This window comes from Sturnira hondurensis, unplaced genomic scaffold, assembly GCF_014824575.4.
Source record: "Sturnira hondurensis isolate 20B ecotype Veracruz unplaced genomic scaffold, ASM1482457v3 Scaffold0021143, whole genome shotgun sequence".
NCBI classification, from domain to species: Eukaryota; Metazoa; Chordata; class Mammalia; order Chiroptera; family Phyllostomidae; genus Sturnira; species Sturnira hondurensis.
The window spans coordinates 6,938,455-6,963,591 of NW_028093774.1; the positions used below are offsets into that span (position 1 = coordinate 6,938,455).

At 57.0% G+C, this 25,137-nt stretch overlaps 1 protein-coding gene across 5 annotated transcripts in view; it reads left to right on the forward strand.

Annotated features, from left to right (window-relative positions):
- Positions 1-262: 262 nt before the first annotated feature.
- Positions 263-25,137, forward strand: part of ITPK1 (inositol-tetrakisphosphate 1-kinase) — a 128,365-nt gene continuing 103,490 nt past the window's right edge. For 2 of the 5 annotated variants that reach the window (XM_037031215.1, XM_037031216.1), the window contains exons 1-2: positions 263-382; positions 838-1,067. In XM_037031215.1, the coding sequence (XP_036887110.1) occupies positions 973-1,067 (95 nt within the window). In that variant the 5' untranslated portion in view covers positions 263-382; positions 838-972. Of the gene's footprint in view, positions 383-837; positions 1,068-17,235; positions 17,241-18,821; positions 18,833-24,565; positions 24,751-25,137 lie in introns of those variants that run through there. The other 3 variants (XM_037031219.1, XM_037031218.1, XM_037031217.1) reach the window with 3 other exon arrangements.

Sequence of the window (25,137 nt, forward strand, 5' to 3'; positions counted from 1 at the left end):
TGAGGATTCAGAAATGCTTTTGATGAATGAAAACTCAGTGGCTCAATAACTCCCAAAGGGCAGGCGGAAAATGACCACACCGCCACTTTTAAAAGTAAAGCCACTTAGAAGGGGCCACCCTAAATCCAGTCTTCCGTCCTCCTGCCCGAAGCTCTGCAGCCTGAACCCCGACACAAACAAGCACCACAGTACTAGGCGGGGAAGGCGCGGCGCCTTTAAGAGGCGGCGGGCTGCACTGCCCCCTGGCGGTCAAAGCGGCCGCGCTTCCTCTGCCCCGGCGGGTCCAGCGGGCCTGCCGGCCGGGTCAGCACAGTGGCAGTGGGGCCAGACTCGGCGAGTGTGCGCGAAGACGAGGACAAGGACGAGGAAGTGGCTGCGGCGGGTGAGGACCGTGGGCGGGGCGGAGGCCGCGTGCGCCCAGCCGGGGTCCGAGCGTGCGGGGAAGGGCACGCGCTCCGCTCGGAACGGCCGTCTGCGCCGCCTGGGGCTGGGAGGGTGGGCCAGCTGGAGAGGCTGGGAGGGAGGAGGGACTTGGGGTGGCGAGCAGCCAGAGCCCCAGACCGATCCTCCGCCGCTGTTGCCGGAGGGCAGGTTGCTGGGCTCTGGTCGGCCGGAGGGAGACAGGCTGAGCGACTCTGGTGAACCAGGGCCTCCCATCTCTCCTCCCGGCCCGGCCCCGGTACGGCGCTGGCTAACTTGCTCGCCGGCGAGCCCCGCGGGCAGGAGGCAGGGGCGGCCCCGGAGCGGCGGCAGCCAGTAACAAGCCGCGCTGAGCACCGCTCCCCCGCCCGGGCGTTCGCCCCGCCCCGGCCCGCCCCGGCCCGCCCCTCCCGGCAGGACTGCGCCCGGAGCCCCGTTCCGCGTCCTCGCTGCCGGGAGGAGGTTCCCGCACACTCGCGGCGCGCGCCGGGCCGCCAGAGTCGGCCTGTGGGCGATTTCCTCCGGACTCAAGCTCCACACCCGAGGAGGACGATGCAGACCTTTCTGAAAGGGAAGAGAGTTGGCTACTGGCTGAGCGAGAAGAAAATCAAGAAGCTCAATTTCCAGGCCTTCGCCGAGCTGTGCAGGTAAGGAGGGACGGGGCTCCGGCGCTCGGGAACCCCGGCCCGATCCCCGCTCAGCCCCAGCACCTCTTTTGGGAGGTTGGATCAAAACGGGAAGGAGCGGTGAGCGGGACACTGAGTCCGAGGAGCCAGGTGGCTGAGCTGGCCGCCGGCTGTGTTCGAGGGAAGCGGTGGACAGACAGTAAGGGCGGTGTGGCACGGACCAGGGCTCTCAGGTGCACTGTGACCCGGGTGGGGAATCTTCCAGCTGCCCAGGGCGCGGTGGGAGCGCTGCTGAAGGTGGCGGAGGGACCTGGGAAATCCGAAGATCCAGGCTCTCTGCCTGTGGCTGGAGATTACTTTTGGGCTGGAGTATTTTTATTCCGTTGTTCCGTTCCCTTCTCCTCGCAGAAGGACACCAGTGTTCCCATTTTTGCGGACCACCTACTACGTGCTCAGTGAGTGTAGCTCTTGAGGCTGTCATTGCATGTGACTGGTTTACATGTGAAGCGAGTACCAGCACTTGGCGTGTATGTGGTGATTTGCTGTCTCATTAGAGCCTCGAACCAGCCTTGAGAATTGGCCCACGGTGATGATTTTGGGCCACATGTCCGAGAAGGGGCATCGATTTGCAAAGAGGTGGGGTACCACTCAGGGGCCCCAGAGCTAGGGAGTGGCAGGTGCAGAGGAGGTGCTGGGTAAATGCATGTGGTATAGGATAGCCTTCCTCTACTTATCTCACCCCCTCCTGCCCCCCCCCCCCAGTGCTGTGTGCTCTCCTTAATGGTGGAGACTTCAGTGTTTTAATAAGATCACATTCTTAATCCATTAGAGTAGCATCCAGTGTTGGGTTGGGTGTGCCTCACCTTGCCCCACAACTGTGACTTTGCTTTGAGAAGCTGTGAGTTAAATCCTATTCTCAATGAAAGCCTAGGAGAATTCAGGGCTCCACGAACCTTTCGAGCCTTTCGAAAACTCTAGGTGGAAACCTTTTGTTATGCAGTGTCTCTGCTTGGTAGATTTGATTCTTAAAAATGCCCCCCCCCCTGCATTTTCATCCCCACTGGGTCCCCAGCCATCACAAAGAATCAAACAATGGTGTTTCCTTATCTCCTGGTGTGGGAAGCAGTGGCCCGTCTGAGCTAGACAGGCTCACAGCACCTCTGTGCCCCTCCTGCCTGTCCCAAGGGCCTGGTGTGCCTTTGCCCTGTGCTAGCCCTGCAAGGCTTTCTTCTCCCAGCAGCCAGCAGGGGCGCACTTTGCACAGAGCACGTCCTGGGTCTGCATCCTTGGTCAGGGACTGGAGTTAGCTGCCTCCTCTAAGGCCCCCTTCCCCAGGAGAAAACAAGCTTTCCATAGTCAGCAGGGCAAGATGAGTACATGAGGAAATCAGGAGGAACTCATAGCCAGAGCTTGGAAAATGGGTCTGAGGACTTTGGAAGCCTTAATAAAGGGCACTTGAACATTGCACTGCATGTACACTCATGGAAAATGTGCCCTTGCCACTGAAGAAATGTGGAGAAGCCCCTTTGATGCGTTCTTGAAGTCTAGTTCTGGTGTACCGTGCGGGAGCTCCCCTGCAGTCATCTGAGACTTGGGAAATTCCATTTAAGACCTTGCACCCTTTTGCCTGAGGTCTGGCTGTATTTGTGTCATCCCGTGCCTGCAGCTAAACCAGGAGGCTTGTCATCTGGTTGGTATGTTTTGCTCCATAATTTGGAGGAGGCTGTCGTGAAAACAGTCCTAGCTGAGGCAACTAGGTCTTCCTTCCAGACTTGCACAGTGGCTTTCCCTCCCCGTGGACCCCCTACCTTTAAACAAGGGGTTCATGGGAAGCTATGATGTCAACCCTTCTGGGGGAAATCCAGCATGAAGTGTTAATTTCTCTGAAAGGGTTGTTGCCCTCAAACTTGAGTTGCCTGCTGGCCAAAATAATGGCCTTGAGGAGAAGAAAGAAAATGTCTAAGTCATTATAGGATCCCAGAAAGTGCACTTCGTGTTTTCATTAAGGACGCTTTAGCTATTTTGTTACTGAAGCTGAAGAAGGAAAACACCAAAAAATTTTTGTGTGTTTTCTCTCCTTTATTATTTTTGGAGCAGCGCCGCCTGGTGGCCACATTTCTCTACTGGGTGCAAAATGCTGGCACCCTGAAGAGGGTGGCCAGAGCCCTTTGCTGCTGTGCTGTGGGAATGCTGGTGGGATTTTAGTGGCCCCAAGAGGTGATGTGGCCAGACAGTGTTAGGTTTTCGACATTCGCGGTCTGGGGGTACAGCGCTCCTGTTTTGACGGATGATGAATTGTCTGTGAGTTTCCCAATGAAAAAGTCCAGAGATGTTTGGAACTGACTCCAGGCCTTGCTCTGAATATTTGGGGCCCTGTCAGCGCCAGAGAGGCTGACCTGAACGGACTGGGATGAGTTGTTTAGTTGAATGTCAGGCTTTGTAAGATCTCTGAGCAGAAAGGGATGTTGAAGAGCATCTCATTCAGCCCTTTGTTTTACAGATGGGGAAACGGGGTTCGAGAGAGGGCAGTCCCATATGTTTCTTCCTTTCTTTTAACTTCTAGGGTGGATCCAATTGGGAGACCTTGAGACCCACACAGAAAAAGCCAGTCCTTTCTCTTAGAGCACCTCTGACCAGAAGGTGGCCCCTCCTTACTTTCACAGGAGTCCAGTGGCTGCCATCTGGCCCTGGGGGACACTTTTCCTTGCGAGGCTGAGGTGTTTGGAGCCTGGTCCTGGGACACCTTAGGTAGACAGATGGGCCATCCTTCAAACCTTTGGTGCCATTTGATGGAAGGGCCTCTGACTAGTCAACAGATGGACCCTTGACTCAGCTTGTTTTTTACCGATGCTGTGTGTTCCTGCGGCTCTCCTGTTTCTTCCCCTCTCCCGGGGGGGCCTGGCCTGGTCTCTTCTAGCCCCGTTTCCCCTTCCCCTTCCCCCTCCCCGTCCCCTCCCCCTGCCCCTTCCCCTGGAACAGCCTTGCTGCTTCCTCATACCCATTTTGTGGCTTTTTCAGCATACCCAGAGGGAATTCAGAAGGACAGCAAAGAAATACAGCTGTTGGTTAGAAATGCAGGGTGACCTCTTAGAAGTGCTGGCTGAACCCGGCCCCCTGGGCGTTCTCCGGGTCTCTCCTCCAACTCCTTTTTTCCCCCCACTCAGCTCTTTTCCGCTGCGGAACCTGTGTTGCCAGCGGTAGTGAAAAGGCACAGGACTTTATGAAGCATTCTTTTCTTCGAGAGTGTTTATTTTGTTTCTTAAGATTTTATTTATTTATTTTTAGAGGGGAAGGGAGAGAGAAGGAGAGGGAAAGAAACATCACTTGCCTCCTGCACATGCCCCAATCGGGGACCCCCCTGGGGACCAGGCCAGCAGCCACCCAGGCATATGCCCTGGCCTGGGAACCAAGCTGGCGACCCCTTGACTTGCAGGAAGATGCCCAGCCAACTGAGCCGCAACGGCCAGGGCAACTTTGTGGAGCATTTTTGGTATAAAATGTGGGTGAACCTCTGTCCATCTTTGCTGTAATATTCACTGGCTTTTTAATGTGGACCTTTCAGCTGCCTTATCTTAATTGATCTTCCCAGCCCCCCATGAGAGGGGTGGGGAAACCGAGGCTTGGGGACCGTCAGGGACTTGCACAGCCGGTTGGGCTTCCCTGGCCCAGTCCCGAGGCCTCTGCATCTGAGAACAAGGTGTCCTTGCATAAGTGTCTCTTCTTTGCCCGGGTTGGCCTGGGGCTGCCCGGAGGCTCCAAAAGCAGAAGCCCGTCTGTGAGGTCCTTGTCCTTGAGAAACTTGGAGGCCAGCTGGGCCGACTGGTTTGCAGGAAATAATGTGTTTATGGTGCAATCTCAGCCCGTGTTACTGGTGCCGGCTTTCCCACAGGGGACCCTTCGTTCGGTTCCCCCCGCAGGAGCCAGGCCGACAGCCCGCTGTGGCTCTCGTTCATGAGTGCCTTCTGGAGTCCAGGCCTGGTGTCAGGCAGTCGGTGGGGGCAGCGGGGCGGAGCCCCTACCCTCCTGGAGCTGTGAGTGTGGTGTTCAAGTGCCCTGGCCTGGAAGCCGTGTCAGGGAGTGTGGGTGCCCCTGTCCCTTCCCCTCAGGGCCTGCATTTCTTCAAAAGAGCTGTGGAAAGGTCCCTTTCTGCTGGGGTGGCTTGCATTCTAAGCGGGACTTCTTTCAGGAGACTGTTAGGGAGGAGGAAGGAGGATCTTTTCCCCAGATTTGGTGATGCCAGTCTGTTTGTTTTATTGTCTGATTGGGCACCATTGTGGGGGCGTGGGGGGTGGCGGGTGGGAGTGGGAGGAGGGCTTAGGTTTCCTCTGCAGCAGTGCCCTGGGCCTGCTTTAGTACAGCGTTGCAGCGGAACCCTCTCCACCAGCCAGAGTAAACCGCACTCACAGCGGCGCATTGGCCTCTGGGCACTGCTGTGTGTTGGTGAGGACCCAGGCCTGGCTCCCCCTGTGACCCTGGCGACTTGACCTCCCTGTGCCTCATCCCCCTGTGAGGAAACCAGTGCCTGGTGCGGGGAGGGGGGCGCTGTCCTGGTGCGGGGATGCAGCACAGAAGTCAGCGAGGGCCTGCGCAGTGCTGACCTGGAACTCTGAACGGGGCTGCTGCTGTTTATTTTTCTGTCATTGCTGCGCTTCAGAGTGGGGGAGAGGGTTTCTGCCCATGGGCCAGGGCTCCCTTCTGGACTCACTGGCATTCGTAGGTGTAGTGTTTGGTTTGGGCGCTTTGTGAGCGCCCCCGAAGCCCACTGTGGAGGCTCACCAATCATCCTGCTGGGTGTGGGGGCTGGGGGTGGGACCAAGGAAGGGCGGTCCCGTGCCTGCTCCTTTCACCTGCCGTCCATCCGCACCTTCCAGCCCCCAGAGCCAAGGGGGTCGTTCTCACCTGTTTAATCAACAGGGAACCAGAGAAAATCAGATGGTAGTGCAAGATGCTACTTGCATTTTTTTTTAAGTGTGACGATTAAAGAAGAGTTTGTGTTGGGTTTTCTGTAAACGCCATGAGTCTCCATGAGCAATCATGTTACTATTATTAGCTAACGGTAATTTTTTTCTCTATCTTTTAAAATATTTAGTACATGTACATGTTTAAAAAAACCAGAGGACTCAAAGTACACAATGAAAAGTCAGTTTCCTTGTTCTTGGTTCTGGTCACTTCGGGACAGTGGCTCTTGGCCGTCTCTCTCCATAGGTGTTTTTTATGCCAACACAGGGGCACCCACGTGTGCAGGTCTCTGTGTACATATTGTTGTTTGTTTCACGGAACACCACCGCTTGGAGAAATTGCACATTGCTGCTTCACTTGGAGACCGTTCTGTGTTTCTTTCTTTCACGGCCGTGGGGTCCAGCTCGTAGAAGGGTGGACCCTTCTCTTGCCCTGTGGTTGCTCCAGCCGCGGTAGGCAGCAGGGCAGGGCGTGCTGTGCCCGTTGGCTGGGTGCTCTCTGCCAGATGTGGGAGGGAGAGCGAGTGGACAGGCGCAGTCAGTTTACTGTGGCCTGGGACAGGCCCTGCTAGTTCCAAAACTGCTCACCAAGATGCAGCACCGCTCACAGGGGACAGTGAATGGGTGGGTGGGGGGGTCTGTTAGCCACACCCTCCCCAGTGCAGTGGATGAACAGTTTTGAGCTTGGCCACAAGCACAGGTGAGAAAGGATACTTTCGGTTTGCATTTCTCTTACGACAGTGAGCTTGAGGTCCCACTGCCGGGGCTGAATGCGTCAGGCAGGTCCAGCTGGGCTCGCCTGCAGGTAGGCTGGGGCCCACTCCCAAAACTGGACCGTCCTGCCCCCACTGGTTCTTTCTCCCACATGATTTAGCAGGTCTGGGGCATTCAGGAAATGCTTAGTGAAGTGCCTCACGAGCGCAGGTCCTGGGCAGTGGATGTAATGTAAATAGGGTTTTTGTTCCTACCCGGATTTTGAATTCAGCTGGTACACTAGCTTTTTTTTAAAAGGGATGTTCTGATACCTCCTTTTAAAAATTAAGATTTATTTTAGAAAGCACATCATGCTGGAGCCTCGTACCTACTCCTGCCCTGGCAAAGGCGCGGTCTCCATCACCCGCCGCCTTTCCCCTTCCGCTGGTCCTCGGAACGCCTGCCTGGGTGTGTGTGGTCTTGCTTTGGATAGGGTGTTGGGTTGGGTTCGCCAGAGGGAAACCCAGACTCAGCAGGGGTGGGTGGCTTGTCCAAGGTCACACAGTGGGGTGTGGCTGGGGGTTTGCCAGCTCCGAGGCCACAAGACCAGCCACAAGACCAGCGTCTGTCCGGTCCCCTCCCCTCCCGCTGCCTGCTGAAGCCTCCTTTCCAGCAGCACGCCCTCGGGGCTTGTGAACAGAGAACCTGTGGGGCAGCCAGGCCGTTCCCTTCGGGCTGTGTGGATGCCGCCTGGTGCTCTGTCTTGCCTGTCCCAGGCTGCCCTCCGAAAGCTGCTGCCCTGCGGCCTGCACCCCTCCCCCCCCAGCTGGGCCTCATGGGCTGGACGGATTCTGCAGACGCGTCATGCTGCCCGCCTAAGGATTATGTCAGCTCCTGGGGGTGCCCCTGCTCACACTGTCAGAGCCCAGGGGGTGCCTATGTCACGGGCTGTGGAGATTTGAGCAACACTCCCATGAGGGACCCCCCAAGCTCCTGCCTCTGAGGTCCCTGGGTGCTGGGTGCCCACCCTCGGTGCAGAAACGGTCCCAGCCCATTCCCTGGAAGCCCTGCTGTCGGAGCCCAACCAGCTGATTCTTCCAGGGCACCAGCTGCCCTTGGAGGGAGAATCCGGCCGTACGGGGCGCATCCCTCCCAAAGATGGCCTCTGGGAGATGCCTTTTCTTCCCCTTCCACTTGGAACCTTCCGCGAGGTGACCCCAGCAGCTGGCTAGTTTTCTCTCTGTGGACTTGCTCATGGTGTGTTCCTTGTCTGCCTCTCCTCCGACAAGTTGGTCCCGTGGAAGCAGAGACTGGGGCGGTTTTATTTGCCGCCAAAACACTAGAGCCTGGACCAAGTGCACGTAGTAGGAGCTCAAGAGAATGCTCATTAGTGGGTGATGGAACTGAGGGGGGTGGTTTGGAAGCCTTTTCCATGTCCCCGTGGCTCAGCAAAAAGCTACTTGTGACTGTGGAATGCTCCGTGCCAGGAGGGAAGCCCCAGGGGTGAGGGGGGATGGATGGGTCAGGTAGTGGGTCCCAGGTCGGGAAGTAGCTCAGTGGCTTCATTCCTTTTATTTTAATTTTATTTTTTTAAAGATTTTATTTACCTGGCTGGTGTAGCTCAGTGGATTGAGCACGGGCCTGCGAAGCGTACGATCGTGGTTCGATTCCCAGTCAGGGCACAAGCCTGGGTTGCAGGCCAGTTCCCAGCAGGGGACTCACAAGAGGCAACCGTACATTGATACTTCTCTCCTTCCCTTCCCCTCTAAAGATAAATAAATAAAATATTTAAAAAAAAAGATTTATTTTTATTTATTTATTTTTTTCAACTAATTTATGTTTTTTTAAATTTATTTAATTATTTTTTAAGTGCAGTATTCTGTTTGTTACTCCCATCCCATCACTCCCCCCGATTTTACTTATTTTTAGAGAGAGGGGAAAGGAGAGAGAAAGAGAGGGAAAGAAACGTCAGTGTGTGGTTGCCTCTCACGTGCCCCCTACTGGGGACCTGGCCTGCAACCCAGGCATATGCCCTGACTGGGAATCGAACCTGCGACCCCTTGGTTCACGGGGTGGCACTCAGTCCACTGAGCCACACCGGCCAGGGCTCATGCCTTTAGTCCTTTATTCATTCAGCAAACCCTGACATCCACCCGGCCGGGCCTATGCTGGTCTCCGCCTTGGTGCACCTGGGTGCACGGTAAGGAGATGAAGGTAAACCCGCACACGGATGCATTCAATGTGCTGCAAGGTGTGATTAGAGCTAGAAAGCCTGCAACCTGGAGAGAGCTGTGGCGGGTGGCTGCAGCCATTTTAGCACTGTGGTCAGAGAAGGCCTCTCTGAGTGGGTGACATGTACTGAGACGGTCTGAGAGCCCTTTCCTCTAGAGACTAGAGAGCAACAGGGCAGGTGGTCTCAGTGGCCTGTCTCTGCCACAGCCTTAGGCTCTGTGGACCCAGGGCTGCGGTGCGGGGAAGGGTGGGCCAGTTTGCACGTTAGACAGGTGGTCAAGAGAGGCAGCAGCATGTTCTCAGTAGCCTTGTTCCCTGACAGTGGGAGGGAGGGGGCCAGGTGGGTGGCCCTGGGACAGTCTTCCTTCCACCTGAGGCTGCAGCTGTACTCTGGGGTTGGGCAGGGGCCAGATGCTCTGATCTGGCTCAGTCCAGCCTCTGTGTTGAGGGATGAGCAGTCCTGGGCCTCAAGGGCCCGGTGGATGGATGGGGCTCCTGTGGCCATAAATCAGAGGACCTAGGCCATGAACTTTCTCGAAACTCAGGTTAGGCCTCTGGTGCTCAAGGGCATGGGGAGAAGCCACCCCAGATGCTGTTCCCTTTCATAGGTTCCCTTTTGTAGTCACTTACGGCACCTTGTCTAGGCCAGCATTTGCCACACTTGCTCAAGGAAAGAAACCCCTGGGGCGCCAGTGGAAAACGCACTCCTGAGCTACCCCTCCCCCGTAAAACTCTTCAGGGCCTGGTCTGGGAGTCTCTTCTTAGTAAGTGCCTCTTGGTTCCTCTGGGAAACTGGAACTGTCATGGCTAGGCCTCACCCCCAAGCTGTCAGGCCCGTGTGACACCGAGGGGAACAGGCTGAAGTGGGCTCTTTATTGTGGGGCCTCTGGGGGACAGGGGCTCTCCAGGAGGACATCTGGTGGGTAAACAGCCCCAGACTGGGTGGTCCCAGGCTGGTCTGTTCCGGGACCCCTTGGAGGGGCCTTGATTCCTGGAGTTTCCCGGAGCACTGGCCAGCTGCTGCCTCCTCTGAGGCTTGTCTGGGGAGGGAGGCAGGGTGGGAGCCCCAGGGGTCTGCCCAGCCCCTCCCAGCTCCACTCAGCCCCTCCCAGGCCCTCCCAGGCCCTCCCAGGCCCTCCCAGGCTTGCTACCTTGCAGGCAGTCCCCTTTCCCCTTTAAAAAACAGACTGCCTCTGGCTGCTGGTTTGCACTGGAATATGTGTAAAGGTGGGTCCTGAGCCTGGACAGGAGCTGGGTCTTGCGTGGGAGACATTCCTGGGGACTGACTGGGCACACTGATGGTCAGGCCCGGCTGGGAGCAGGGAGTTGGCACAGCCCGAGGCACTATCCTCTGCAGTTTGTTCCGCAAACCCAGTGGCTCCTGTCAGCTCCCATGTGCCTGGGTCTTGGAGCCCAAACCATGAAAGCAGTACTCAGGCACGTCCAGGTGGCCTCTGTGCCCCAGAAGGGCTCTGCTGAGGTCTCCCTCTGCTTTCCCCTCAATCAGCGCCTGGCACCAGATTTCAGAGCATAGTGGGGCCCAGGCCCTGCTGCAAATCTGCCCTCCCGGCCAGGTGGTTTGTCTCCATTTGCTGGATGAGATCGCCGAGGCTCAGGGAGGGGAGAGATGACTTGCAGGTCATGCAGCGTGAGTGGCAGAGCTGGGACTCCCCGTCCCCACCCTGCCTGGTTGCCACTGTCTTGAACTTAACACCCAGGCACTATTGTCTTGATAACCAGTTTCAGAAGCAAATCAAGGCATTTTTTTCTGAACTGCCTCTGCAGGCAGTTGTTGGGCCCTGATGGGTGGTGGGTGGTGGCTTGGCAGTGAACTTGGAGCACAGGCTCGCCCAGCCGACCATGGATGACTGGGCAAGCCATTCCATCTCCCCGAGCCTCTGCTCTTCCATGTGTATAGTGGCTGAGGACAACGGGTGCTTAATGAATGATAAGATTTCCCCCTCCCCCCAGGTAGCCTCCTCTTACCTACCAAGCTGGGGCCTGGGACCTTTGACATGTCTTTGGTGGGAGCCTCCAGGCCACACTGACCGGTAGCCTCCCTGCCTCCTTTTCCTGTCCTCTCCTGGTAGGGGCTTCTCCAGCGTCAGTGACTGGGTCATGCCCCAGCATCCCCGCTCACAGCTTCCTGGGGCGGCCCGGAGGAGGCAGGTGGGTACGAGGAGGATGCCTTGTGGGAGTTTCGCTTTCATTTCTGCCTCACCCTGTTTCCATCCAGCGGTTGAGGGCTGGGGCGTGGAGGCGAGGAAACATCCGGTCTCTACCCTGGGGTGCTCGTCCTAGGGCAGGTTCCCGGGCCCTGCCACCCTGCAACGTCTGGAAGGGCCCAGCCATCCCTGTAAAAAGCACTCTCGTGCTCCTTCCTGCAGGCTGATGATGTGCCAGTCACCCTTGGGTTCTGGGGATCCAGTGAGCACTGCAGAGTCCCCACTGGCCCCAGGAGCAGCCTGAGGCCACGAAGGTTCAGTCTGCAGTGCACAAGGGCATAGGTTGTGTGGCATGCTCTTCTGTCCTCCCAGGGGGTGGGTGGGGGGGCGCTGGGAGAGGAGGGAGGGGGGCACATTGGCACGAGTGGGGCGTGAGCTCCTAGATGCTGGTTCTGGAAAGGCAGCCCCTGCCCTCTGGGGCCCTGGGCTCACGAGCATCTCTCGGAGGGCTGTTCAGTGCTGTGGGACTGTCGGTTTCTCTCTGGACGGACTTTCTTCCTTCTTACACACCCAGCCTGTGTTACAGGTGGGAAAACAAAGGCCCAGAAAAAAGATGCAGAGTTAGCCTCATGCTGTAGAGCTAGTAGGTGGGGCAGTGTGGATTTGAACCTGGTTTGCCTGGCGCTAAAGCTTCTTTTCTTTAAGATTGTATTCTTCAAGATCTAACGTTCATGGTGGGATCCTGGAAAAGAAAAGGAACTCCGGCCATTTGCCAGATGTTTTCATCTCCCTGGGGGCGTGTCTGGGTAGGAGCTTCAGGGTCCTGTTGAGAAGGAATTCTGCTTCCTGCAGAATTGGCCCCCAAACCCCCTGGCCTTACCTCGACCTGGGCTCAGCCATGGCTGGGCCTGTGCTTAAGGAGGTTTGGGTGCTGGGTCCTTGCTGCTATGGGAGGAAGATCCAGGCCTGAGCCTCTGGGCCTCACGGAGGCTTGTCTGCTGGTGAGGAATGAGCTTTGTTTCCTTGGAGGAGGTGCTGATGTGGCCGCCCTGGTGTGGATGGGGTCAGCAGGGTCTGCCTCCAAAGTGCACACTAGCCTTTGCTTGAGATTGCAAAGGCGTCCTCACGAGGTGTCATTGTCGGTATGAGAACCATTCAGCCCCAGACGTAGTGTAGCTGCCGGTTCTGGAGCCCCAGCTACGGGCTGTGATGGAAGGCCCTCAGGTGGCGTGTGGAAACTGAGGCTCAGAGAGTGGAAGTGACCTTCTGGAGGTTTTGAGGCTGGTTGCTGCATGGTGGGGGAGCCGGATTTGAACAGCAGCCTGGGCAGATCCCAAGCCCAGACCCTCGGCCTCTACAGAGTGTCTTTTCCTTTGTAAGTGAAGGCCCGGGACGGGAGGATGGCTCTCCTGTCTGAGCTCTTCTCCAATGACCCATGCTCCGTGTTAGTTACTAACTTTTCTCCTTTTCCTTTTCCATCGGATGCCTTGCTTGCCAGGAGTTAAGAAATGTCGGTGCTGACTCAGTGGACACCCACTCAGGCTGCGGAGGCTGGCCATGGCCCTGCCCAGCCCTTAGCTCCCCTAGCAGTGGCAGTGCCTGTCTCATGGGTGCCGAGTTGGGGCCGCCCAGTTTGCAAAGCACCATGTCCCAGACGCACCGTCGGGTTCCCAGGATCCTGCTGTTCTCTCCTTGCCCTGCTCCTTCCTGGTGGTGCTCTGGGCCGGTGTGGACCAGGCTGTGTGGCCCACTCTTCTGTCTAAACTGCCGCTCACGTTCCTTCCTGGTGGTCACCTTGGGGACCTTGGAGCTTTATTTGCTGAAGTTAGAGGCCTAGAGGGTCTTGGAAGCTCTTGGAAAGACCCCCAAAAGCCTGGGCACGGATCCTCAGCTTCAGAAGTCGGGGGTGCTTGTGTGACTTGAGGCCGGGTGACTCACCTTCCGAGCCATCGGTGATTGTTCCCAAAGTGGGAGTTTTCATACCAGCCTGCAGCAGGGTAGTTTTGCCGCCTGGCGGAGCTGCGGCAGCCTGAGTCCTTAGCCCCGAGCTGCCCTTTGGTGAGCGCTCAGTAAATGGGGACTCTGATTCGTGTCTGGAATTGGCTGTGAACCGCTCAAGGAGCTGTTTACCGGGAAGTCATGTTTGAGCATCCCTCCCATCTGGGAAGAAGATGGGCCAGTGAGCAGGAATGTCATTCCAGAATCCTCTTGGGTAGGGCATCACCGGGTTCTGTGGGACGTCTGGTGGGCAGCACGTGGCTTGGTTGGAGGTGGCATTTGAACCCTGACTCGGTCTCTTACCGGATGGGTGACTTTGGGTATGTTTTAGCTGCCTGGTCTGGGCCTCGATTTTCTCCTTGGGAAGAGTTGGGCCCGTGCCTATGCATTGGAGGGGCTCCACATGCATGATCCTCCTTCCCTGTGAGGGTCAGAGACTGTCTCGATCCCGCAGGCCCCCAGCCTGCAGTCACACTGCCCTGTCCACAGGTGATGATGGCAGAGTAGCCCTCTCTGCTGGCCAGGGGCACAGGCTGATGGTCTTTGAGCTCAGAGGGGTCTTTGCAGATGAGGATTCTCTGTTCAGAGCAGTCGGCCTTGCATGGTCGTGTATCAGGTGGCTCTGCCCAACAGGCTGGGCCTTGGCCCCCATGCCCACGGGCACTCCTCCTCCAACCTCCAGGGACCCGCAGATTAAGCACAAGGTCAGGGTCTGTCCTATTCTGGGACCCCGTTGGCAGACCCTACACCTGGCTGGCTGGCATGAACGATTTGGGCCCCTGGGCTCAGGGGGCCTAAAAACCCTGACCCCCATCCCAGTGGTCTCTCTTGTCATTTCTCCTGCGTTGCTAGGAGTGCTGACGGACAAGCTTTTTGGATTCGAGGGGTCCCCCTGGGAAGTGTGGACAGCGTCTGGGGCTGGGCAGTTCAGTGGGTGCCTCTGTACCGGCAGTGAACTGGGGCTCCCCTGGGAGTGAGGTCTGTGGCCTGGGCCCTGCACCTGCACCTGCAAACCTGCCCCGTTGCCGGAGGCCACCTCGGGGCACCCACGTCCTCTGGTTCCCTCAGGCAGGCAGCCGGCAGACACTGGGAGCTGTCAGGATCACATTCACGATTGGAGAAGCAAAGAGGTTTGTGGCTGCTTCCTGCCAGTCGCAGGGGCACGTCGGCTCCGACAGAAGCTCAGTGCCAGCCGGGTGCAGCCATGAAGGGGCCCCTGTCAGTGGGGAGCTCAGGCTTCAGGTATAGATGGATTCAGGGGCTCAGCTGACGTCCTCGGGACCTGGGCGCCCTGCCCTCCTGGCTGCTGTGAGTTGGCTTCATTTTCGGGCGCACGCGGTGCAAGGTGAGTCCTCACCACCAACCCTTCTTCTGAGCCAGGGACATTGACACTGATGAGTCCCTTGTGGTCATCTCACTAGATTTTCGTTGCAGCCCGTCAGGACAGGGCATTTAGTGCCCCCCCTCCCCTTTTCTAACTGATGGAGGCAGAGAGGGCTGAGTGACTTGCCTGTGGTCACACATGCAGTGGGTGGCCGAGCTGGGGTCAGAGCCGGGCAGGGCGGCCCCTCCTCAGGATCAGGCCTCAGGGACCTGGATTCATTCTAATTGCCTGATTGGTCAGCCAGAGCCACAAACCTGCCCGTGAACCAGTGGCTGGGGCTGGGCGTGCCCCGTTCCCTACCACGTGGTCTGGGTGTGGACAAGGGGGACCCTCTGCGAGAATCTGGGGCCGTTCCCTGAAGACAGTGATGGTTCTTGGGCAGCCGTGGAGAGGTGGGGTGCCTTCTGCCAGCCTGAGGGTTTGCCCACAGTCTCCAGAAACAGGGCGCCATTTCTCAGAGGGGAGTGAACAGTGCTTCCCCAACCCCAGCCTGCCCCCACAAGGTATAGCCCAGGGCTGGGCCCCCGGAACCTCTTTCTTCTCATTCCCTCGGCTGCAGGCAATTTGAGGGTCTGGGCCCTGGTGTCCTGGAGAAAGGGCTCCTCTGATGCTGCCCTGAGGGGTGGGGTGGGGGTGGGGAAAGCTGCCTGGAACCCCCGGGGCAGGCTGTGGCTCCCTGTCCGGGGCGCTGTGTGGCACCTCCATGCTTTGAAACTGAGCATTGTGGGCCAAACGGCCCTGCGTCACCATCGCCTCTTGCTGTCTGTTCCTGTACCACGTGGGGGCCCTTTAGAAGGTGTCTTCCCCTGGGGCCCGGAGGATTTCCCTGCTGGGAACTATGTTATTTGTCTTTAGAGAGAGGGGAAGGGAGGACGGAAGAGGAGAGAAAAACAGCCACGTGCAAGAGCAACAGAGAGAAACACTGATGGGTGGCCCCTTGCACACTCCTAACTGGGGACCTGGTCTGCAAGCCAGTCATGTGCTCTGACCAGGAATTGAATCAGCGACTTTTCAGTTTGTGGGACGACACCTACCCCTCTGAGCCTAACTGGTCAGGGGCAGCTGTGGGCTGCTCAACTGGGGTTGTGGAGCTGGAGGGGAGCCTTTGTGAGGGAGGCTCAGTGCACCTGTCCCGGCCCCCCATCCGAGCAGGCCTGGTCAGGTCACGCTGGAGGACATGCTGGAAGTAAGTAGTTCCACCTGGAGGGGAAGAAGTGAATGTGGGGCTGGTGCCCCACACCCAGGCCCTGCACACGCACCTGAGGGCTTTGGGCGAAGGGGTGGGCTGGAGGCTGGGAGAGGGCTCAGGGGCTGGGGCCCAGTTAGTCAGCAGCCCCTTTGTGGAGCCTGCAGGGAAGTGAGGACCTGTAGCCCTGCCCAGAGCCCTAGCCTGAGCTACCCTGTGCCTCTGCATGTGTGTCCCAGAATGCTCATAGGTCAGCGGCTCTTTCTAGTGGTGTGGCCTTGGGTGGCAGGTAGAGGTAGTGCTGGTGGGAAATCAGTGGAAGAGAGGACTGTCCTGGACCCTCCTCTTTGCTGTGACAGCCAGCGGGGCCCACCTGACCTTCAGCAGCCCCGAATAATGGCTTCTGGAGGCCTCTGGAGGCTGTACGTCCGAGGTGGCGAAAGCCGGGGTCAGGGAGCTCAGGCCTCTCTCTGCTGTTTAGCTGTGTGGCCTTCGTCAGAGCCCGCTGCTCCGAGGCCCTGGGGAGCGAATTTGTGACCCCTGCTTGTGGCGGCGCTCTCGGACTGCCGAGAGCACCTGGGAGGTCCAGTGGTTGGGTCTGCTCCGAGAGGCTGGGGGGCGGGGTCGTTTCAGTCCGTGAACCGATAAACACCCAGCGCCGGGACACACAGCCGAGCACAAGAAGGTTGGTGACTGCACGCGGTCTGCACGCGGTCTGCACGTGGTTCTGTCGTCCCTCTCGGGCAGGCTTGCATCTGACTCGTGAATACCACCGCAAACTTTTGAGAAGTGATAATGTCCATGGTAAAAAATTACACCATGCCGAAGAGTGTGCAGTGAAAAGTTCGTCTCCCTCATAGTCACCCCCCCTGCCCCCGGTCCCCTGAGGCAGCTGTGCTCCCACGGCCATGGCGTGTGCCGTGTCTGTAGAAGTCAGAGTGTATGACACACGGGAACACGCAGCCCATTATTCGTGCTCTCCTGCTCTTCACCATTTGTCGCTACGTGAGGCNCGGGCAGGCTTGCATCTGACTCGTGAATACCACCGCAAACTTTTGAGAAGTGATAATGTCCATGGTCAAAAATTACACCATGCCGAAGAGTGTGCAGTGAAAAGTTCGTCTCCCTCATAGTCACCCCCCTGCCCCCGGTCCCCTGAGGCAGCTGTGCTCCCACGGCCATGGCGTGTGCCGTGTCTGTAGAAGTCAGAGTGTATGACACACGGGAACACGCAGCCCATTATTCGTGCTCTCCTGCTCTTCACCATTTGTCGCTACGTGAGGCTGACGGGTGACTGTACCGACTTCAAACTGTCATTGTCTGGGACGTAATCCATACTACAGCTCAGCTGCAGGCTGGAGAAAGACCCCTTGTCGGTCCCTCTGGGGATGGTAGGCTTGCTGCAGGGCCCAAGGTTTACCTGCTCCCCCAGTCTGCTTGGGCTGCCGTAACAGATAAGCCACACTCTCTGGACTTGACTTTGTGTCTTTTGGGGCATCCAGATCACGGTTCTAGTCGGAGTTGTCGGGAAGCCCGAGAAGGCCGACCTCGGGTTTCCCTGCCCTGGAGGCTTTCGCCGTGGGGGCTGGGCAGTCGAGGGAGACTGTACCCCGGGGACTGCTGTGTTGTGATTCTTGGGAGAGTGTAAGTGTTGTGAAATGGACAGCACAGCCAAATGGTTCAAAGCAAAAGACAGGACAGAACTTACGGTGACAGGGTCCCTGGGAAGCAGTCCCCTGAAGTGTGTCCCCACTGCATGTGCACAGCCACTTCTGCATAAGCGCACATGTGTGCACCCACACGTGCCTATTTGTCCAAATGTGTGTTTTTCAGTTTTATAACTTTACTCGACGATCAGCAGTTCTCATCACATGAACCGTTTTTTTTAAAAGATTTTATTTATTTATCTTTAGAGGAGAAGGGAAGAAGAGAAGGAGAGAAACATCAATGTATGGTTACCTCTCCTGCATCCCCTGCTGGGAACTGGCCTGCAACCCAGGCATGTGCCCTGACTGGGAGTCAAACTGCGATCCTTTGGTTCACTGGACTGCGCTCAATCCACTCAGCTATACCACCCAGGGACATGAACCGTTTATAGATTTTGAAAGTGGTGACAGGCATGCAGGTGACCAATGCACAGAGCTTGTTTGGTGAACCTTCACCCGCATTCCGTTTCCTGGACAAGGGCACCTGGGTCCGGTAGGGACTTTCCTTACGCCTTTGGCCCAGACAGCCTTTGAGCCTGGGGTCCATGCGCACACCTGGATTCCCATGTCCTTCGTGGCAGAGACCCAGGTCTCTGGGGGTGCCAAGGGGACCCGCCCCTCTGATGCACTATGAGTGCTGGTGGTTCAAAAACGGGAAAGATAAGGAGAGAGAAAGATGTGCCTCCTTGCCTTCTTGGGAAGGATTCTGAGCTCAATGTGTGTATGTTGGGAGAGCAAGGCTGGTTCTGAGCTGGGTTTCCTGGGCAGGTGCCTTCCCAGGGGCGCTGGAAGCCTTTGTTCCCCGTCCCCCGCCCCAGGGATCTGAATGACAAAACACCGCGGGGCGGACGTGGTAATCACTCTGCAAGGGACACTTGAAATTATATCTGTGTTTGGGAGGCTGATTTGAAGGAATGTTTCCCTCTTCATAATTACACGCAATCAGCCAGCCCTTGTGAGGGGGGCTCTCTTTCCCCTCAGCTGCGTGGCCATCTGCTTTTCTCTTCCTGTGCCTCTGTTCAGCGCGCAGTAGGCCACCTCCCTGGCGGAGGGACTGGCAGCCCTTGGCTGCCTGGAGGCCCAAACAAAACCTTTCGGTAGTGACTGACGGGGCGGGGTGAGGGAGAAAAGTGCGGGGTGACACTGGGCTGGGTGACTGGGTGGCTGGTGGCAGTTGTTTTCAAGACTGAGGTGCAGGTTGGTGGGGAAGGTTGGTGGAGTATGATGTTTTGGTTTGGACGTTGTAGTAGCCAGGGTTCTTGTGGATGCAAGTAAGAGAAGATCCCAATCAGATGAACTTAAGCAAGAAGAGAATTTCTTGGCCCAGATTACAAATGGCACCAGAATGGCCCCTCGGGTCCCGGGAACACGTCTCCTGCCCCTCTCACTCCCCCGGGACTCTGCCACCACGATCGTATCTCAGCTCTGCAACAGGTTCCCCTTCCTGCCTCAGGACCTTTGCAGGTGCTGTTGCTGCTGCCTAGCAGGCTTCCCCCTCATAACTTTATTTTGTTTAACATTTTTATTTTATTTTTATTTTTTTGATTTTAGAGAAGGGGAAAGAGAGGGAGAAAGAGAGGGAGAGAAACACCAATTGGCTGTCTTCTGTACATAGAACCTGCAGCCCAGACATGTGCCCTGACTGGGAATGGAACTCGTGACCTTTCAGTTTGCAGGATGGTGCCCAACCCAGAGCCTCACCAGCCGGGGCCCCCTCATAACTTTAGATCTCAGTGCCGTCCCCCCTCCTCTGCCTCAGCCTCTCGAGTGTTCCTTTCAGTACATACCACGTACCTATTTAGGTGGTTCGCTCGTTCACCCTCCTGTCCCTGCAGCCGGCCCCTCGTGGGCAGGTGCCCTTTCTGTCATCCTCACTGTCGTGTCCCTGGCAGGGAGATTGTGCTGAACACATCGTAGGGGCTCACAAAGGATGCATGTGACACAGGAATGAACAGAACCCCTTGGACGGGAAAGTAAGTCCTTGGGATGAGTTTAGTTCCAGCAAAGCTGGCAAGACAAAACAGGATGGAAGGCCCCCTGCCCACGCCCGCCTTGTAGCAGTTATGAGTATTCCCGAGAGTTGCCCAGTAGGTGAACGTCCTGAATCAGGGCAGTGGGCACTGATATTCAGAGACCCCCTCTGCCGACACCCGGGCTGGCCCAGGGCAGGCTGTGAGCCTCGCCCTTGCTGGGGAGGAGTCGTGTTGGGGGGAAGGCATCGTTCTCTGGCCCTTCCCGCCTTTGCTCTGGCCTGTGGGCTCCTCATTGGCCTTCCTCTTGGGCTGCCCTCTGGCAGGGTCCTGTGAGGCTGAGGCCAGTGTCAAGGAGCGCTGTGGCCTTGATGACCGGGCAGACGAGGGAAGGGCAGGAAGGCTTCAGGAGATGCTCGTGTCTTCAGGTTACGAGTCGTGTCTCTGATGTAGAGTGTCATGGGCTGCAGGGTATGTGCAGGGACAGCAGGAGGGTGGCCTGTCGGCCTTCAGGACAGAGGTCCGTGTCTCACGGGGCAGGGAGGCTGCCCTTGGCTGCACTCGGGCATTCTCTTCTGGCTGGAATCCGCCTGGTCTTCCTCTCTTCTGCCTAGGGCCCTGGCTCTTGGCCTTAGGTCGGCTGCGGCTGTGACGCCCTGTGTGGGGCTCTCTGAGGGATTTCTGGAGCTGTGTGGGGCCTGTGGCTATGGCTCCCAGCTGCAGCCGCTGGGCCAGAAGGAGGTGGAGGCATGGCGTGTGCCGGCCTGCCAAGGCTTGGGGCCCTCTGAGGTCTGGGGCTCATTCTTTCCTCCTTGGGGGGCCACCTGGTCTACACTGTGCAGACCCAGCCGATGGCCGATTGCTCTCTCACCGGTGGGTGCAGACAGCTTTAGAGGTGGGGAGGGGCTGCTCAGACGGGAGCCCGGCCACCTCCCCGAGGTGGGCATCCTGCCTCAGCTTGAAGCCTTCCCTCCGTGGGGCAGTCAGCACCCCTCCGGCAGCCTCCCTCCCTTCAGGAGCTGGCATCCTCCTCCTGCGGTTGAGTCGAAATCAGCTTCCTTGCCCTTCTGCTTTGTAGGACCGGTGCTTTCTGCTTGGAAAGTGGGTGCTTGAGGTGACACTGTCCTCAGAAGGAGCTGTCGACCCCATGGGGAGGAGAAACGGGCGCACCGGCTCCCCTGCCTCTGGGCCGCAAGTGCCCCAGGGTGTGTACGGTCCCCACCCGAGTCTAAGGCCAGTCACAGCTCCTCAGGAAGTGTCCTCTGGGCCCTTGTTCCCAGGCCTCCAGGGGCCATGCCTCCCCGCCCCCAGCCTCCTGGGGTCAAGGTCTGAGGCGGGAGGTCAACCCACACGGGCTGTGGGACACGGGCTGTGGGTGGACGGGGAGGAGTGGCAGTCCCGCCCAGAACAGTTTCTCCCCAGAAGCCTCGCCCCTGGCAGACGAGACCCCCCACTCTCAGGTGAGGTGGTCCCCTGGGGTCATGTGATGAGGGTGGTCTCTCCTGACCGCAGACCTGACTTTAGATTGTGGTTTTGCTGGGACTTACTTGCTGTGAGTCTTTGAGTCAGTTGCTTTCTTTTACTTACATACGTGTGTATGTATATTTTCCAGCTTTATGGAGGTATAACTGACAAGTAGACCTATAAAGTATGGAAGTGTACAGCGTGATGATTTGATACACAAGGTCCATCCAGAAAGAGTGCAGCCATTGTTACTATAATGAGAACAGTTTATGTGATATTGATGTAGCCTGGCAGCAAAGGAGAGGTGGACTGGAATGCGCACGCGCGCACAGTCAGTGCGCTTCACTGCACTAGTCAGTGGGGGCGGTAGACTCATGCCATTGAGTGAGCATGTGTACTGTGTGGTCATCACATTCAAATGACTGAGTGAGTAGAGCAATGAATCTGCATCAGATTTTGTGTTAAGGTTGAAATTCCTCCATGGAAACTATTCACATGATTCAGAAGGCCACAGCTATGGGCAGCTGGTGATTGGCAGCTTCATCACGACAATGTCCCCACTGATGCACCACGTCTCGTGCAGGGTGTTTGGATGAAACATCAAATCACCAGGTGACTCAGCCCTCCCTACAGCCCAGATTTGGCTTCCTGGGCCTCTGGCTTTTCCCCCAAACTAAAATCACCTTTGAAAGGGAAGAGACTTCAGACCATTGATAAGATTCAGGGAAATAGGATGGGGCAGCTGATGGCGATTGGGAAAACTGCGTGAGGTCCTAGGGCGGCTACTTTGAAGGGGACTGAGGCGTCATTGTCCTATATACAATGTGTCTTGTACCTTGTATCTTCAGTGAATCACTCCATTTTTCATAGTGCCTGGCTGGACGCCTTCTGGACAGACCTCGAGTGCACACATCGCGAACGGATTCTCCCCATTGAGTTAAATCACCTGTCCCCACCACATACTTACCTGCTTTATTGTTGTTTTATTGGTGAAACACTTTTCTCTCAGCAAGTTTCAATGATAGAATTTGGTGTCATCCACTGGGTCACTATGTTCTTTCTCCTTGGGACCCTGAGGCCCTGTGGGGCTCATAGCTGAGGTCTGTACCGTCACCAACCTTCCTCGTTTTCCCTACTCTGTTTCAAGGAGTTCCACTTTTTTTTTTTAAGGTTCCACATATATAGGTGTTACCATGCAGTATTTGTGTGTCTGGCTTATTTCACTTAGCAAAAGGTTTGGTCGAGTTTCTTAATTTCTCTGAATTTTCTCACTAGAGAAAAACAGGACAGTCCCACTCTCTCATGCAGCTGTTGAAATTAATGCTGAGCTGACCTTTGGAGTGCCAGCTCATAGGCCCTCGGGCCCCTCCTCTGTCCCTCTCCCCCTTGCTTGGGGAGGACAGGCCCAGGGATTTCCGGTGTTGCCTCTCACTTGTTTAGCTTGTTCCTGGGCCTTTGGAAGCCTCCCTGAAATCTGTGGGTCTCAGGGGCACCAGGTGAAGTTGCTGCCTGTCTCTGGAGTCCGGAGCCCAGGGCATCTGGAAAGGGGGCTGGGGCTGAGGCCTTGTACCCCTGGGCCTGTTCACTGGGGCAGACTGGGTTCTGTCGATGCTCGTGTGTGCGGGTGCTAGGCTCAGGCACCAAACACCTCTGTTTGGGGAGAGTCGGTACCTGCTTAGAGCCACTTGGCAGGATCAGAGGGACATGGCCTTCAGTGGAGCCAGGTGGCCTTGGAGTGGGAAGTTGTGGCTGGTCTGGGCATCCCTCGTGGCCCGTCAGATGGGCCCAAAGGTCAGGAATTATCACTCCTTCCTGCAATGTGCAGCCGAGTCTTCCAGGCCTGGGCCTCTGGTCTCTACCTCCCAGGCCCCTCCTCTGGCCCTAAGTGCCCTTTCGCACCAGGGACACGTGACAGTGTTTGGTCATACCTCGTGTGCCCTTGGACCCCTGTGGGCACCGTGGGGGCCGAGCTCCAGCCTTTTCCTTTCCAACTTGTTGAGTCACCCAGCAAGCCCTCTGGGGGAGCCCTCATCTGCTCGCAGCCCCTAACGGGGTGCTGTGAGGAGCCCCTGAGATGCCTGGGATGGCCGAGTGGCAGGAGCCTTGGTTTTGAGGCAAATGACGAAATGCTCCCCCACCTCCAACGTGTCCTCAGAACCTGAATATGGATCCTTACTTGGTGAAAGGAACTTTGCGGATGTGATTCAGGTTGAGGATCTTGAGGTGGGAGATTATCCTGGGTAATCGAACAGGGCCTAGTGTAACCCGAAGGGGCCTTCAGTGGGGTAGAAAGGAGGGTCCAAGTTAGAGAAGGAGTGACGCTAGACGGAGAGGTCCGAGTGATGTGGCCACAAGCCGAGGGATGCAGGCAGCCTCTAGAACTGGAAAGGGCACGGGCTCGGTTCCTCCCCCAGAGGAGTACTGTGTTGTTTTGGGCCAGTATGTTTGTGCTGATTTGTTGAAATGGCAATAGGAAATAATACTGTGCTCATATACTGCGAATATATGGGGCCTGAAAGGGGAGCAGCTAGGTCAAGGTCAGAGCCAGCTCCCTGCCCTTAATTGCAGACCAGTGGATCAGGTTGTTACTTGACTCCTTGGGCCTGCCTTCCCACTTGCTCTCCTGCTGAGAGGTTGGCAAAATATTTGAATAAGGTGATTCTGGGCTTCGTTTTTTTTGAGGGTGAGGTGGGGGTAACTTGACCTTGGCTTTGATGTGACGGCAACCCTAGGGTTGTGGCAGAGGGACCCAGGAAGCTCCAAATGCCTGGATGCCCGGGCTTCGCCCCAGGTTGGCACTTGGCAGGCCCTCAGCTGGTGACCTGTGCTGGCAGCCTCTGTTGTGGTCACCCCAGGACTCAGCTCAAAGGTCAGTCTCTGTCACCTTCCCGCTCTCCCTGCCGTCCCCAGATGTTTGCTGTATTCGGGGGCCTGTGGCGTATACACCAGGTCGCTGACTTTCTTTCCTTGGCCACCTGCTTCTCTAGGCAGGGCTGTGGCTTAGGGGTCCCTCTCTTCCTGGGCCAGCGCAACCCTGGATGGAGAAGCCCAGCAGATAGCTGATGACAGTCAGACAGGGAGCTCTGTGCCTGTGTGGTTGGAGACCCCCCTAAACTGTGGGGCTCACAGAACCCTCAGGCCAGGAGGGGACTCTCAGTTGTGAGGCAAGGTTAGCAGCGGGCATGGTAGATGGGGATGTTTGACCTACTGGAGCGCATGGCCTCCCAAAAGGCAGGCCGGACACACACCCGCGCAGTTACTTTAAGAGCTTCTGGTACCTTGAGGATAGGTGCTGGAAATGATTCAGACCTTCCCGGGCAGGCTCCTCCCTCCCTCACAGGTCCCAAGGAGGGAAACCTCAGCTCAGAAACTCTTGTCGCCCCCTTCCCGCTCCAGCTTACCTTGCTTTTTAGGCTGATGGTACAGAACCGCATTCCTGGGAGTGAGAAACTGCTTGGAAGCTAACAGCCTGAATCATTAACAGACTGAATCACGAGCCCCCAGGCAGGAGGCTGACAGCAGGCGTGGTGGGAGGCTGGAGTCAGCCCTTCCCGCAGCCCCTGTGCCTCTGCTGCTCCCGTAACACCCTCCTCCCTGTGATTCAGGGCTCATCCCTCAGTAGGAGAAAGAGGAATGACAGTACCTGCAAGGGGGTAGCAGGAGCCTTAAAAAGACGTCCAAGTAGAGAGTTTTTATACTAAAATGGGGTGTGTGCCGTGCGCCCTCAGGGAATGTCAACATGAGCTGCCAGAGGAAGGGAAGGTTCAGGTGGTTTCCAGTCTGGAAGGGTGACACCGTGGACGGAGCAGGATGCACCCGAGGGTGGTCTCCAGCCCACCCGTGCCTCCGATTCCCTGCCCTGGCCATCGAGGGGCCTTTAAAGGCACCTCAACAGCACAGGCCTCTCGGCCCCGGAGGCTCTGCTTTCCTCCGGGAGGTGCCAGGAAGGTGAGTCACTTTGCCCACACCCTGGGAACCTCGGAGAGGCCGCTGCCCGGCCCGTGGGCTTGGTCTGGGTCTGGAGGAGCACCTGACTCATGCTGCACCTGCACAGTGGGCCCTGGTGGCCCGCCCTCCTCCTGCCTCCTCCAGGTGGGGCACCTAGTGTAGGGGAATGTCTTCAGTCACAGGATTTGGTGACTCTAATCGGGGAAAGGGTGTCAACCCCCACCCCCCATCAAACAGGGAAAACATATGGCAGTGTCCAGTTTATCTGGTTCTTTCCTGGAGCTGTCCAAAGAATTCAACTGTTTGTGCTGGCTTTAAACTTCTGTTCACATGTTGCCTTAATATCAGGCCATTTCAGTTTCTGGCACTGTTAATAGGAGGGAAATC